Here is a 14,716-nt window from a genome sequence, read left to right on the forward strand (position 1 = left end):
TGGTATGAAAATTATTCATTTAATAAATTAAATTATTAGATGAAAATTTAGAAAAAATAACATTATCATCATAATCATTGGTAGCATTTATGTAGCACCTACTATTTGCTAGGCATTGTGATAAGCACTTTACAAATATCTCATTAATAAATATAATAATTTTCCATTTAAATAGTTATTCATTTCATATATAATTTTTATTTTAAACTTACTTTGAACTTCTTAAGAAAGTAAATTACTGACAAATTAATGTCATTGTTAATGCCTAGTAATGTAAATTTGTTACACACACATATTTAGGAGAAGACAGAAAGAGAGATACAGAGAGAGAGCGAAAAAGAGAGAAAGAGAGAGAGAGAGAGAGGGCAATGTTCAAATTTGGAAACAACACTACATATTGTATTTTTTATTCCATGGAATTTAATGCATATAACTTCATATACATTTTAAATTATATAAATTTAATTCAATTCAAATTAATTGTAAACTCAAAAAATATTTTTAAAGTTCCTATTACACTCAATATAGTATGATAGGCATTGCCAGATTAAAGATAGGTGAATTAACACATTTGCTCTTATGGGATTTTTATCTAATGAAGAATATAAAACAAAGACACAACTGTCAACAATAGAAAATGGAATATGATGAATTTTCAGGGTACACAAACAAAATGCTATGTGAGAGGTAAAGGAGAGAACATTTTGAGTTTTATGGATCAAGGATAACTTCATAAAGATAATTCCTAGCTGGGTCTTAAAAGACAGTAGGCAGAGATAAAGTGGTGTGTAGTGTATTGTTACTATCTTAGAATCCAAAATGATTCTTACCATTATAGTCCCAGTTCCACATTTTTCATTGGACTGAGACCAGCTGAAAGGTAACAACAGCTTCCTAAAGCTTACACACCTTCATAAGGAGACTTATTATGAACATCTTAAAGATTGCCAGTGAATTACAGCCAGCAAACATTTAGAGAAAGAATTAAATAATATATTCTTAGTTTCCTACATGCTAATTGCTTCTGCCTTAAAATGTTTTTTTTCTTGTATCATTTTTATTGTTCCTATTTATAAGTAATTGATTTTATCTTGGAACTATGTTTGTTCTGTAACAAATATGCTTATCCAAGAGAAACAAATTCTCACATGTTATATCCAAAAATCTAGTTCTCATGTTTTTCTTCCTAAAACATGTTTTAAAAGAAATTTCTTCCCCAAAACTATTATATGCATTGAGTGAAGCTTTCTATTGAAAATCTTTGTGAATTGTTATCAATATACAAATTCAATGCCTATTGTAATATATTGAATAGTTTGCCTCATTCCATATAGTTGAATAATACCAAGAAGGAAAAAAATATGTATGGTAGAAAGAGCTAATTAACTGTTTTCAATGAGCTACTTTATATAGACATGACTAAATAATAATACAAATCTAAACAGCAATAATGTATTAAGCACTTACTTTATATGAGAAAATGTGATAGGAATTGAGAATTCTAAGGCAAATAGTACTTTAAGGCTTTAAAATCACTTTGAAAATAGTAGGAATGGCTACTGCTCTGTAGGGCAGCCGGGTGGCACTGTAGATAGAGTGCCATCAGTCAGGAAGATATGGTCCTGAGTTCAAATCCAACCTCAGACATTTACTAGCTGTTTTAGACTTTGGGGAAGTCATTTAGCCCTATTTGCCTCAATTCCTCATCTGCAAAATGAACTAGAGATGGAAAAGATAAATACTCTAGTATCTTTGCCAAGAAAACCCCAAATGGGGTCAAGAAGAGTTAGACAAGACTGACAGAACTGAAAAACTACCTCTCTGCCTCCCCTTCTCCTGCCACAAAGGATTTCTTGTTTCTAATTTCTACGTTGTTCCAAATTATGTAATCTCAAACAAATAATTTGAGTCATTGGGCCTTAGTTCTCTAGTCTGTAGAATGAACAATAAACAGTGGGCTATATGATTTCCAAGTTCTGCTTTAGCATTTTAACTGTCTTCTAAAAGTAGAGGAGAATGTTCTCCTTCCATGGTCCATCTCCTGGGGTCTCTGTGGACCATAATGCACTCAGACATATGCATGTTCAGTGTGATAGGGACCATGTGTTTTGGTGGGAGAAAAAAGGCATTGGTGACAGAAGATGAAGTTTCACTAATTTATAATCATATAGTAGAGCTTCCAGATTTATGATAATTCTCCTCTCTACCTTATAAAGTCAGATTACTGATTTCCTATACTATGTAAGTATCCTTACTGTTTTTAAAGAAATTACAAAGAAAAAAGATTAAATTGTCAAAGGACTTATAGCTAACATGTTTTAAGCTAAATTGAACTTTAAAAATAATAAAAATAAATATTACATATACTCACTGTTATCCATATTAAATCTACTCTCAAGTTCGTGGCCAAACCATCCTACTAACCTAAAATGTAAATAAAAAAATGAAAAATATTTCAGTTTATTTAATTTGACAAAAAGCCTAAATAATACATTTGCTTATTATATACTTGCCCAAAGATTAAATACCATTGGGAAGAAAGTAATTAAACACTTGTAAAATGAAATCAATTCTTTAAGAAAAAATAAATTATTTTATTTTACAAAATATATTATTTATAAGAATATAAATTCTATTATTTAGATTTGTGAAATTGCTTTGGATTTTTAAATGTAATTAAAATGGAAGGCATTATTATTATTACATGTTTTACATTTACATGTTTCAAAGAAAATACCATAAAATAATTAAAAATTTTTCTTTTAGCTGAAAATAAAATCAAAGACAAGGATAACTTTCAACCTTTTATTTTAGAAGTACAAAATAAAGTGATTAAGCAAGAATTAACTTAGATACAAGAGAAACCTCAATGAATAACAAAAATCTCTCTAAGTAGTATAGTATTGTAATTTTTTGCATTTCTATGTCAAATTTTTCAAAGAAAAGTATTTCAATGATAATTACATTCAAGAGCTTTTCTTATTTTATTTTCATGACTAGAATAATCTGTAGTGAATAAAGTGACACTAAAGTTGGGGGGTGCTCTCTTAATCCTTGCTGAATGAGGAGGGGTAGAGGGTGATTGAGGTAATAGGAGAGGAATGAAAGGGATGACTGAGTTTAGGGAAGGAATGGACAGGACAGGATTTTGGATGGTAAGGGAATGGGTGAGGCATTCAGGAGAGGCAGCTGAAACAGGCTGGATACTCAGGTCAGAGACAGAGGATACTGGGGAAATAGCCTGAACCCTTCCAGGCCAGAAAGGTATCTCTATAGACACAAGGAATTGGGCCAGTCAGAAATGGTTTGAATCTGCCTTGAGGGCTTTGTTGTCAGTTTCTCAAATCCCTCAAAGGAGGTGCCCAAAGGCTCTTCCCTGTCTGAAACTGATGAGCTTAGGAGGAAGTCTCAGGCAATGACTTCCTCCCAAGATGGATGCCTCCAGTTCCCCTAGGAAACAAAAGAGAATAATTCCTTCCCTCTTCAACCCTTGCCTAATCCTTCAACACAATGATTCACTAGAGGATTTGATTAGGCAACAAGGGGATTTATTAATATTCAGGGTTAGTCAGAAGAAGAGAAGGGTTTAGGGTTTTTGACAGCTGCTAGGGAGAAACTCAAGATGGGGGAGGGTCATAGGAATGGGTTAGACTGAGAGAGAACCTGCTCTCCCAGCCAGGAAAGATTTGGCTGCCCTTAAAGTAGAATGTATACTAAATCAATAAAATAAGGGATAGTTTGATTCAAGGATGTCCTATTTGCCTATAGGGAAACTAAACCCACAAAGTCTAATCACTAAAAACCCAAAAGCCACTCTTCCTCCCAGAGCCCACAGGAAAATACAGGAAAGATAACATGGGTATAATAAGGAGAAGGTCAGGGGTCCAGAGAAATTAGCTAGGTTCAAATTTTCCAGAGACAAAAGCACAGGGCAAAAGCAAAGCCGAAACCCAAAGGCAGAGCTTCAATTGGACCTTCTGCTCTCCTCAAGCTTGCTTCCAGTTCCAACATACTCCTGTCAGGATTCTAAGGCTTCTAACTGCCAGAAGTTCTCAGTTAACTTTTGCAAGGGCAAAAGCCTTTATTGCGTCTTTGCATTACAAATCTAACTTTTTTTATTTTATCATTATAGCTTATATTTTTATTCTTCTATTTCAATGTTAAATCTCTCCTATGAAAATAAATCTATCTAAAACTGAAGGATAATGGGAGATGAAACAAATATTTAATCATGACACTTTTTTTTGTAGATACAGATCTACATACATAATTCAAAAGATTAAAGCCATTCTAGAAAACATTTGAAATGCTGCCTTAAAAGTTATTATATTATTGATTGAGGGTGATATCTTGACTTTTTCAGGAGCTGAATTTTTGTGTGGCAGAACTGACAGTTGCTGGCCTCATTATCTCTTCCAGGATCATCTAAGTCCAGTGGCAGGACAAAAATCAAGACTACTGGAAATGGAGTACAATGAATGACTTTGGTATATTTTGTGTCTGACCAAACTCTAAGGACTCTGTAGCACTTGCCTCAAGTGCCTTTATGGTTATTGAAACAAATTGTTCTCATTCATTTATTCTGCCAGATCAAGTCTTAGCATACCTGTGGGTGATATCTCCCATAACTCATCAATTGCATTGAGATCTGTTAGTTATCCTCAAACTCATTCAGTCCTTCTTCAAAGACAGTTTTAGTAGAGTGTAGCTAATGCTCATACTGTAGCTTTTTGGAGCTACTGGTGAAAGTTGGGTGAGATTTGGCCACCAAAGGTGGACAAGAAGCCCTGAAAGATTTTGACAAGCTCTCACACAAGAGGTACCAATCTTCCCTAAATACTACATGTACCCCACTAAACTATGTATGTTTTTTGAATGAGTCATATTACTACTGGTCATATGAGCTAAATACATCAAAAAAAGAAAAGGATGCATATGCACAACAATATTTATGGTAGTTCTTTTTGTAGTGACAAAGAACCTTAAGCTTAGTGAGTGTGCATTAATTGGGAAATGGCTGAAAAAACTATGGTATATGAATGAGTAGGATACCACTGTATTTATGATGATGCAAGAGTTTCAGAGAAACCTAGGAACACTTGTATGAAATGATCCAGAGAGAACTGATCAGAACCATGAGAACAATTAAGATTGTAATAAAAGAAAAATTGTGAATTTTGAAGTGTAAAGATTCCAACCATGGTTTCAAAGGATTCTTAATGAAAAATGATACACATCTCCTCAAGGAATGATGATAGACTTCTATGCAGAATTATACCTATATCTTTGGATATGGCTAACGTGAGAATTTGCTTTGCTTAACTATATTTACTTGTGCCAAAGAATTTTCTTTTCATTTCTCCCCCTCTCCACAACCAGGATTTGGGGAGATGAAAGAGGGAAAAATAAATGCTTGGCAACTGGAAAAAACATTAAAATTAAATTTGACAGGGGGGCAGCTGGATAGCTCAGTGGATTGAGAGCCAGGCCTAGAGACGGGAGGTCCTAGGTTCAAATCCGGCCTCAGACACTTCCCAGCTGTGTGACCCTGGGCAAGTCACTTGACCCCCATTGCCTACCCTTACCACTCTTCCACCTATAAGTCAATACACAGAAGTTAAGGGTTTAAAATTAAAAAAAAAATTATAAAAAAAAATTAAATTTGACAGGATAAGGATGACATAGCTAAAAGGATGTAAAATAGCCAAGAAGGTAAATGGAAGCAAAGGTTGTTTTTTTTTTCCAGAAAATATTAACCTGTTAGACATATGGCATGTTTAGACTTAATTATACTTTAGATATAATAAATATTTTTATAAAAATTATAATAAATAATAAATAAAAAAAAAATAAAGGAATATATTTTCTTAAATAATAAAACACCTTAAATAAGCCCACACTCCAACAATTATATGATTTGTATCAGTTTAGTATGTGTATCTGCACATATTTTCTTTCTTGTTGCATTTGAGGTCTGACTAAGATGAGCGCATATATGCTAGAAAGCACCATTTTATGAGTGAATAAAAAAACAGCTCACACATTTCATACAAGTTTTGTTTTTTCCTTGATGTGTCCTTCCTTTACATATTTGTAATGATATTTTCCCCATTATTATTTGTATTTATATATGGTTGTGTTAAAATTCCATTCACTTAATATTTATTATTTGTAAACATATGAAAACAGTAACAAAGGAAAAACATATATACCTATAACATTTTGCTATAACAAGTGTTAAAGTCTGTCATCTTAATTCTTCAGTAAAAAGTATATAACTCCTAATTTAAAAAAAATACACCTGTCATTAAACTAATTTTATATACTAACATTTCCTTTTTTTTGCCATTTATATATGTATAACATAATATGATATGTAATATAACAATAATATAACACACATGATTTGTTTTAATATGTAATTAATTATAATAAATATGCATATCCAAGAGAAACAAATTCTCAATTAGTTATGTCCCAAAGTCTATATCTCATTCTTTTTTTCTCCTCGCTTTTACTCCATATCCATCCCCAAGAAGGCAGGTAATATGATATAGGTTATTCTTATTTCTCTGGTTGTCATGTTGTAAACCATATATAAATTGCTTACACTAGAGAAAAATCCATGGAGGAAATAAAATGGAGAATGGTACACTTTAATCTGTATTCAGACTCCATTTGTTCTTTCTATGGCAATGGGTATCTTCTTTTGTCATGAGAAACTTGGCATGCTACTGCATCCTTGTCTTACTGATAATAGGAAAGTCATTCACAGCTGATCATCATATATTATTTTTGTTATTTTGTACAATGTTTTCCTGATTCTACTCACTTCACTTTGCCTAACTTTTTATAAGCCTTTCCAGGTTTAAGAAAATCATATTGTTTGTTATTTATTATGGCAAATACTATTTCATTACAATAATATGCCACAATTTGTTTAGCCATTTCTTGATTGATGGACATCTCTTTAGAATCCAGTTTTTTGCCACCACAAAAAGATCTATTATAAATATTTTAGAACAAATAATTTCTTTTCCTTTTTCCTTGATTACCTCATGAAATAAAGAGAATAGTGGAATTACTAGATCAAAAGGTACAAACAATTTTATAATTCTCTGACTATACTTCCAGATTGCTCTCTAAAATGGTTGGGTCAATTCACAGTTCCACCAAAAATGTATCAGTGTCCTTATTTTGACATTTGTCATTTTGCCCTTTTATCATGTCAGCCAAGTTGATGGGTATGAGATGATTTGATTTTAATTTCTCTAATCATGATTTAGAAAATTTTTCATATTCTTATATATAGATTTGATTTCTTCATCCCAAAACTGTCTATTCATATCTTTTAACACTTTCTCAATTGGGAAATGTCTCATATACTCATATATTTGACAAAGTTCTCTCTATGTTTTACATATGATACCTCTATACAAGAAACTATAATTATTCTAAATTTATTACTTTCCTTATAACCTTGGTTACATTAGCTTTATTTATACAAAAACTTTTCAAATTAATATATTCTAAATTATCCATTTTACATTTCACAATGCTTTCTATCTTTTATTTATTCACAAATTCTTCTATAATCCATAAGTCTGATAGATAATCTGTTCTCTGTTCTAATCCATTTATTATATCTCCCTTTCTACCTAGGTCATGTATTCATTTTGATCTTATCTTGGTAAATCATGAAGGATATTCATGTATATCTAGTTTCTGCCAAACTGCTTTCCAATTTTCCCCAGAAATTTTAATACTTACGTCTAATGTAATAATAGTAGAATTGGACAATCAAGGAAAGATCATGGGATCTTAAATTTAAATCTATAGGGGCAGCTGGGTAGCTCAGTGGATTGAGAGCCAGGCCTAGAGACGGGAGGTCCTAGGTTCGAATCCGGCCTCAGACACTTCCCAGCTGTGTGACTGTGGGCAAGTCACTTGACCCCCATTGCCTACCCTTGCCAATCTTCCACCTATAAGTCAATACACAGAAGTTAAGGGTTTAAAATAATAAAAAAAAAACAATAAATTTAAATCTATACAGGCCCTGGTAGGCTATGAAGAGGCCTTATTATTTAAAGGTTAAGAAAATGAGGTCAAGAGATTCCAGGTGAGTTGTTCAGAATCAGGGTAATGGTCAGGGGCAGGGCTGGTTTTCCACTGTACTAAGATATTTCTTTGAGGTGAGGAGTGGTGGTATCACAGAGTTTATTCCTCACTTCCCAGACTAAATAATACAAGAGGAGAGACCTAAAATGCAACTTTCCTCATCAACTCACTATCTTCCTCTCCATAATGGATCTTCCAAATTTTTTGACCTTTTCACCCTTCTTCAAACTACCTATTTCTGTCCCTCTCCCCATTCCCTCAAATGAGAACTTTGCTTCGTATTTAATAGAAAAAAAATTAAGCCATCCACAATGAACTCTCTCTACTCTCATCTTTATCTCCTATCACTCATATGCCTTCTGCCACAATCTCCTCCCCTTGTGTCAGATGAAGAGGTAACCCTCCCAGCATTCTCACTTATCTTTAACTTCTGCTTCTCTATTGACTCCTTTCCTATTGTCTACTAATATGCCTATGCCTTTCCTGTCCTCAAAAAAACCCCTCCCTGGATTTTTCCTTCCCCACTATCAACCCACATCTCTTCTGCCTTTTGTGGTTAAAATTGAGAAGACCAGCTACAGTAGATACTTCCGCTTTCTCTCCCCTGACTCTCTTCTTAATACCCTGCAATCCAAGTTCCAACTTTATTATTCAGACTGGGTGGTTGGGTCTGCCTACCTCAACTCTACCCACTCCAATTCATCCTCCATTTAGCCATTGAAGCAATTTCCTAAAGCACAGGTCCAATCATGTTACCACCATACTCAATAAACTCTCAGGATCAAATATAAAATTCTTTCTGTTGCATTCAATTTCTTTCATAGCCCACCCCCTACCACATTTTTAGTCTTCTTATGCATGTATTCTTTGCTCCAGTGACACTGGCCTATTTTCTAATAAGACATTCTATCTTCTAGGCTCCAGGCATTTTCACTGATTATTCTTTATGCCTAGAATGTTTTTCATCATCATCTCTTTCTACAAATCTCAATTGAAATCCCACCTTCTGCAGGAAGCCTTTCCCAATCTATCTTATTACTAGGTTTTTAAAAAATTATTGCTCTTTTATCCTATGTAAAGCTCATATGTAAATATTTGTTTGCTTGTTGTCTTCCCCATTAGAGACATCTGGTACATTAGATAGAGCAGTGATCCTGGAGGCAGGGAGATCTGAGTTCAAATCTTGGCTCAGACACATCCTAATCTTTTAACCTTTTGCCTTCATTTCCTCAACTATAAAATGAAGATAAAAACAACATTTATCTCTTGATGTTGTTATGAGGATCACAGGAAATACTATTTGTAGAGAGCTTAATGCAATAACTGGCACAAAGTAGGCACTATATTAAACGTTTTTTATTTTCTTCTCTTCTTCCATTTCTCCTTATAAGTACCTTGAGAGCAGGTACTGTCTTTTCCCTTTCTTTGTGTCCCTAGAACTTAGCACAATATCTGATACTTCATAAATTATTGTACACATATAATAAATGCTTATTGACTGATTTTTGGCTGGAGTCTATATGTAATCCTAAAAAAAACTAAGAAAAGAGTCCTTGGGATGCATTATAAATATTTTGTGCATCTGGTTTGACTTAGCTTTCCCTGTTTCATTGTAGATCCAACAATCCCCACATCTCGTAGAACACAAAATGATTTTAACTAAAAAGTTTCTGATTTCAGAGGTATCGGCAGATTGGCATAAATAGTGCTAAAGCAATATACCTGTGACTTAATAGACCATTTTCATGAATTGCTAAGGTCACAGAATTTATTACCTTATGGCCACTATTGTAATAATCTTGATCTCTGTTCAATAAACATACAGTCAATCAACTACCAAAAGTCTTCACAATTTGATTATAACTTCCAGAGCCAGTTTGTCCCCAACAAAAGCATTAGAAAACATATTCTCCTATTCTACCTTCTCTCCTCTATCCCCATCACAGCCCTCAACCTTCTATGAACAGATGGGAAGCTATGAGTGTGGAACCTATAATGACTTTTCTAATATGTTGTTTAGTTTTAACATTTCCCCCCCTAAGTTGTAAATAATTATTTGCTGGGAAGAGAAGAGGTAAAAGATACAATATGAAATATTGATGAATTTAAAAGAAAATTGTATCAGTAACATTCTATTTTAAAAATACCAATGAATAACATCACATTCATTTTTTTTAGACTTTTCATAAAATTGAATTTGTTTTTATGTCATTACTAAATTTTGACTCACCAGAGACAGTTTCTCGATGAACCTCTACTACTTAGGACCTAACATATTTTCCAAATATGGGATTCAGAATACTCCTTGCTCCTTATTATCACTTTCATTATAATCCCCTAGACCACCATCACTTATCAATTTTTCCCTTTTTGAGGTAATGGTATCCAAGTTTATAATGTCTAAATTCTTCTGGCTATTATTTACCAAAGTTTCTGCTTGCTCAGGATATTCTCCTTTCTTCCTAAACGGATTCAGTACTAGGATCACTCTTTATCTGAATTATAACTCCTGCCTCTAATTCAGGAGGCTTTAATATTCATATTGATATTCCTCTAAATATATTCTCAATTATACTCAGATCCAATGACCTACTTCTCTTTTCCAATTCAGTTATATTCAGATATGATCATAGCTTGACATTATCCACAAGTATTCCACTTCCATGCTCATGAACTATGAAATTCTTTTATTGAACCATAAACTTTTATCATTCCACTTTCTCCTATTTCTCATAACCCATAAATCAATTCTTCACCCTCATTTTGGCATCAAATTCTTCTACCCCTCAGTTCTGTCCCAGGCCACCACTCTACTATTGGCCAAATTACATACTTTCCCTGACTTTGAACATTGTTTCAAAGTTCAGCTCTACATTTTCATTTATACTCAAATTCCTTAAGATTTTGTCCTGTAGCTGTTTACAACTTACCAGAGCACCTTCATTCTTGTTTATGTATTCTCTAAACAGAGGTAGAGAATATATGTTATCACTATGCTGAGTCTATTAAAGATTTATGTTCCATCACCTAAACTGGGCCCTTGCTGAACTAAGGCAATCCTTTTAGATATACCTAATTGATTAGGTCAATCACAGTGGAAGTTCTAAGTGGTCTCCTCAAGCTTTCATACCTTTTCTTCCTTTCTCTTAACTGAAGAACTCATTTCAGTTGACCATAAAAATTGAGAACATTACCTGAAATGATTTCATTTCAGCAAGGGAGCCTTTTCCATGTATCTTATCCCTATTCTCCCATAACTCCACACCTTCCCTTATTATTTCTTTCACCTCTACCTCTCATGAAGAGGCAACTCTTCTCATGGCCAATTCAAACCTCTCTATTTGAAGCCACATCTACATCTTTACTGACAAGTGTCGGTATCTCTTCTAACCTTCTAAGCTAGTTTCAGGGAGGTACCTCCTTAAGTCCTCTGAAACAATAGGATGGGATGAGGAGGGAGTGTTCTATATGAGTGGGGAATAGTCTGTTCAAAAGTATGAAGATGGGAAAAGGAATATTGTGGGGACAGCTGCCTGAAAAGACTCTGGCAGATCAGTTCCCCTTATACCTACTCTAGCAAAAACTTAAAAATAGCACACCAGGTTGAATAATGAGATCCAATGTAAAACGAAAGTAAGCAATTTCTTTCAACCTAGCATTTCACAAAGTCAGCCAGAAGTCCACAGGCAAAGTGAGCGCTAGCATGTACAGATAAGTTGGCCGTGTCTCAGTAAGATCAGAGGCAGGCCATGGATTCATGCAGCCTGAATTGTTCTGTATCCAAAGGCACTAAGAATGAAAGGTAGGCCTAGAAAGGTGTACATTAATTAGAAATTCACACTGAAGAACTTTGAAATCACCTGATTCAGGATATACCAATATAAGTGCGATAGGCTTCAGACCAGGACACCCTCAAGTTGAGGTCTTAACAATTTACACTGTGAAGCCAGAGAGGGTTATTAGTAGTGCTCTGAACAGCAAAGGTCCTGGAAGGATTAATTCTGATAGGTGGAGGTGAGTGCAGAAATATTGGTGTTCCAAGTTTAGATCAAACTGGGCTGGCCATCCTACCCAAAAGCATTATAGGAGTTAAAGCCCAGCCTTGACACAAAACTCCGTTTGAGATTTCAGACTGGATAGATATAAAAGTATAAAAAAAATGACTACTATATGTTTGTTTGTATGTATAAATATGTTTATCTATCTATCATAGCTTATAAGATAAAGGTCCAAATGGTATCCAAATAATGGACTCCCTGAAAATTAAACTAGACCAAATAGACACTGATGACTCTATTATACAGGAAATGATATTAGTAGAAAATCAAAAGACTGAAAAAAGGAGAAAATGAAAATATTAAAAAAAAAAGTAAAAATGACTTACTAGGAAAACAAGCCAAGGACAGATAATTTAAAAATCATTGGATTTCCAGAGTACCAAAAATTTAAAGACCCTTATAAATGATACATACTTTTAAGGAAATAACAAAGGAAAACTGTTGATATCTATTAGAACTGGAGGAAAAAAAACCCAAGATAGAATAGACTGTAACCTCCAAAAAGAAAATATCAAAGGATTTGGACAATATTTTTATCCAAAGAACATCAAAAAATAATTCTCCAAAGAGTTGAAAGCTATTAACAATCATGAAAGAATATAACTAGTCACCTGAAGGAAAAATCATTTACAATGTAAGTAAAGAAATTTACTTGTTTTTTTACAATGTAAGTTTAGAAAGCAAACTTAAGATTTCATTTACAAACAGGAAATTTCCAAAGATTAAAACAGTCAGTATTGAAGGGGCTATAAAAAGACACGCATACTGAAGCACTGTTGATAGACCTGTGATTTCAGTTAAATAAAATTGCAAAGATCTGGTAGAACTGGAGGGTAAAGACAAGATAGGATCCCCTTACCACTTCTGGAAAAAAATCCCACAGAAAAACTTTCAAGAATGCCACACAAAAAGCTAGAATTTCCCTATTAAAAATATTTCAGACATACAGAAAGCAGTTCAATCATGAAGGAACCACATATAGGATCACATCAGACTTGGAAACTTCTACTTTAAATGACAAGACATCTTGGATGGAATACAATATTCTAAAAAGCTAAAGAAATGGGCTCACAGGCAAGGATAACATTTCTTGAAAGGCTGGATAATACCTTATAGAAAAAATATATTTTATAGAATAGAAGACTTTCAGGTAGCTCTGATGAAAAAAACCACAGCTGAGTAGGAACTTTGATATTCGAATACAAGAGCCAAAAGAAACTGCAAATTTTAGTTTACAGAAGAAGAATGAAATAGGACTTGGTAACTGACAATTATATTCCTGGCACATAGTCAACACTTAATAAATGGCTTTTTTTTTATTTATTGATATGGGGTTGGTAAAGGGAAGTCAGAAGTAATAGAAAGGGGGGAGTAAAAAATAACTTTAATGTTGCAAGCCTAGGACCAGAAAGATGAGGATGATGTTGATGGTGATTGAGAACATAGAATGGATCCTTGTTTGGGAGGGAAGATGAAAGCTATATTTAAACTTCAAGTCTTGTAGAGCCAAGCGGAAATGTGTAATAAGCCCACTTGTGATTTCATTTATAAACCTGGGAAACTAAAGAATAGAAGGGTTTTATGAGGTGGGGTTGGTTAGCAGCTGATAGTCAAATATTTCATCAATGTTAATTCTTGCCTAAGCACATAGGCCATATCGGTTACAGAAATAAATTATGTAAATTGAAAAGAAACCCAAGAAACTTGCATTATATTTTTTTCCTAAATTCTTGGAAGAATTAAAAAGCAAATTAAAAGCAAGTTTTCTCTCCTCATTGACATCTAAAGTTTGTAAAATTAACTAACTTCTTAAGGCAGGTATAGCCATCCGATAGTATATATTTATAATTGTCTTTTCCACTAACGTAGAGGAATTTTCATGAGTACCAGAAAAGGGCTGGATATATAAACCTCAAAGTATCATTTCTGTCTCTGGAAAAGCTAAAACTAAAGATATGCCCTGCTATGTAACAAAAGAAATCTTTGGTTCTGCTGTTTCCTAGAGATTACTAGGAGAAGGGAATATTAGAATAATTTTTCTCCTAAGAAAAGGTACTATGTGATTTTTTTTTGTATATTCTGAAGATATGGACCAATGTGAAAAAATGCATATTAAAAGGAAGATCTATTGAAGCACTTGTTCCTTTGATAGTCAGTTCAAACCTTTATTGGACTTTCTTGAATACTGTGTTTTCATTTTTTTAAACCTCCCAGAATAAAAATCAGCCATAGGACTGATGATTATTCTAAAATCATCCTAGCCCAGCATTTTTGTATCAATCATGAAAACTGACAGTGGGCTAGCACTCTTCCCCTCCTTGTTAGAACAAAAGAGACCCTTAATAAAACTCACTGACAATCAATGTGCTTTAAAAAGTACTTTCCATCTGTGTCCTTCAATCAAGACTCTATGAATATGGAGAAGCTGTGAGATAATTTTAGAGGCTAGCACCCTGAACAAAATTATCCATAAGTCCCACCCTCATCACTCACTCCAGGACACTCAGAAATTCTAACAATTTATGAGTGTGAAGCTAGAT

General features: G+C 33.6%; 1 protein-coding gene across 1 annotated transcript in view; it reads right to left on the reverse strand.

The window, feature by feature from the left end:
- The window catches only part of KYNU (kynureninase), a 120,285-nt gene that overhangs the window by 8,426 nt on the left and 97,143 nt on the right, over positions 1-14,716 (reverse strand). Inside the window, exon 11 of the mRNA XM_044669899.1 lies at positions 2,372-2,424. Within this exon, the coding sequence (XP_044525834.1) occupies positions 2,372-2,424 (53 nt within the window). The remainder of the gene's footprint in view (positions 1-2,371; positions 2,425-14,716) is intronic.

The sequence above is a fragment of the Gracilinanus agilis genome, chromosome 3, assembly GCF_016433145.1.
Source record: "Gracilinanus agilis isolate LMUSP501 chromosome 3, AgileGrace, whole genome shotgun sequence".
Lineage (NCBI taxonomy): Eukaryota > Metazoa > Chordata > Mammalia > Didelphimorphia > Didelphidae > Gracilinanus > Gracilinanus agilis.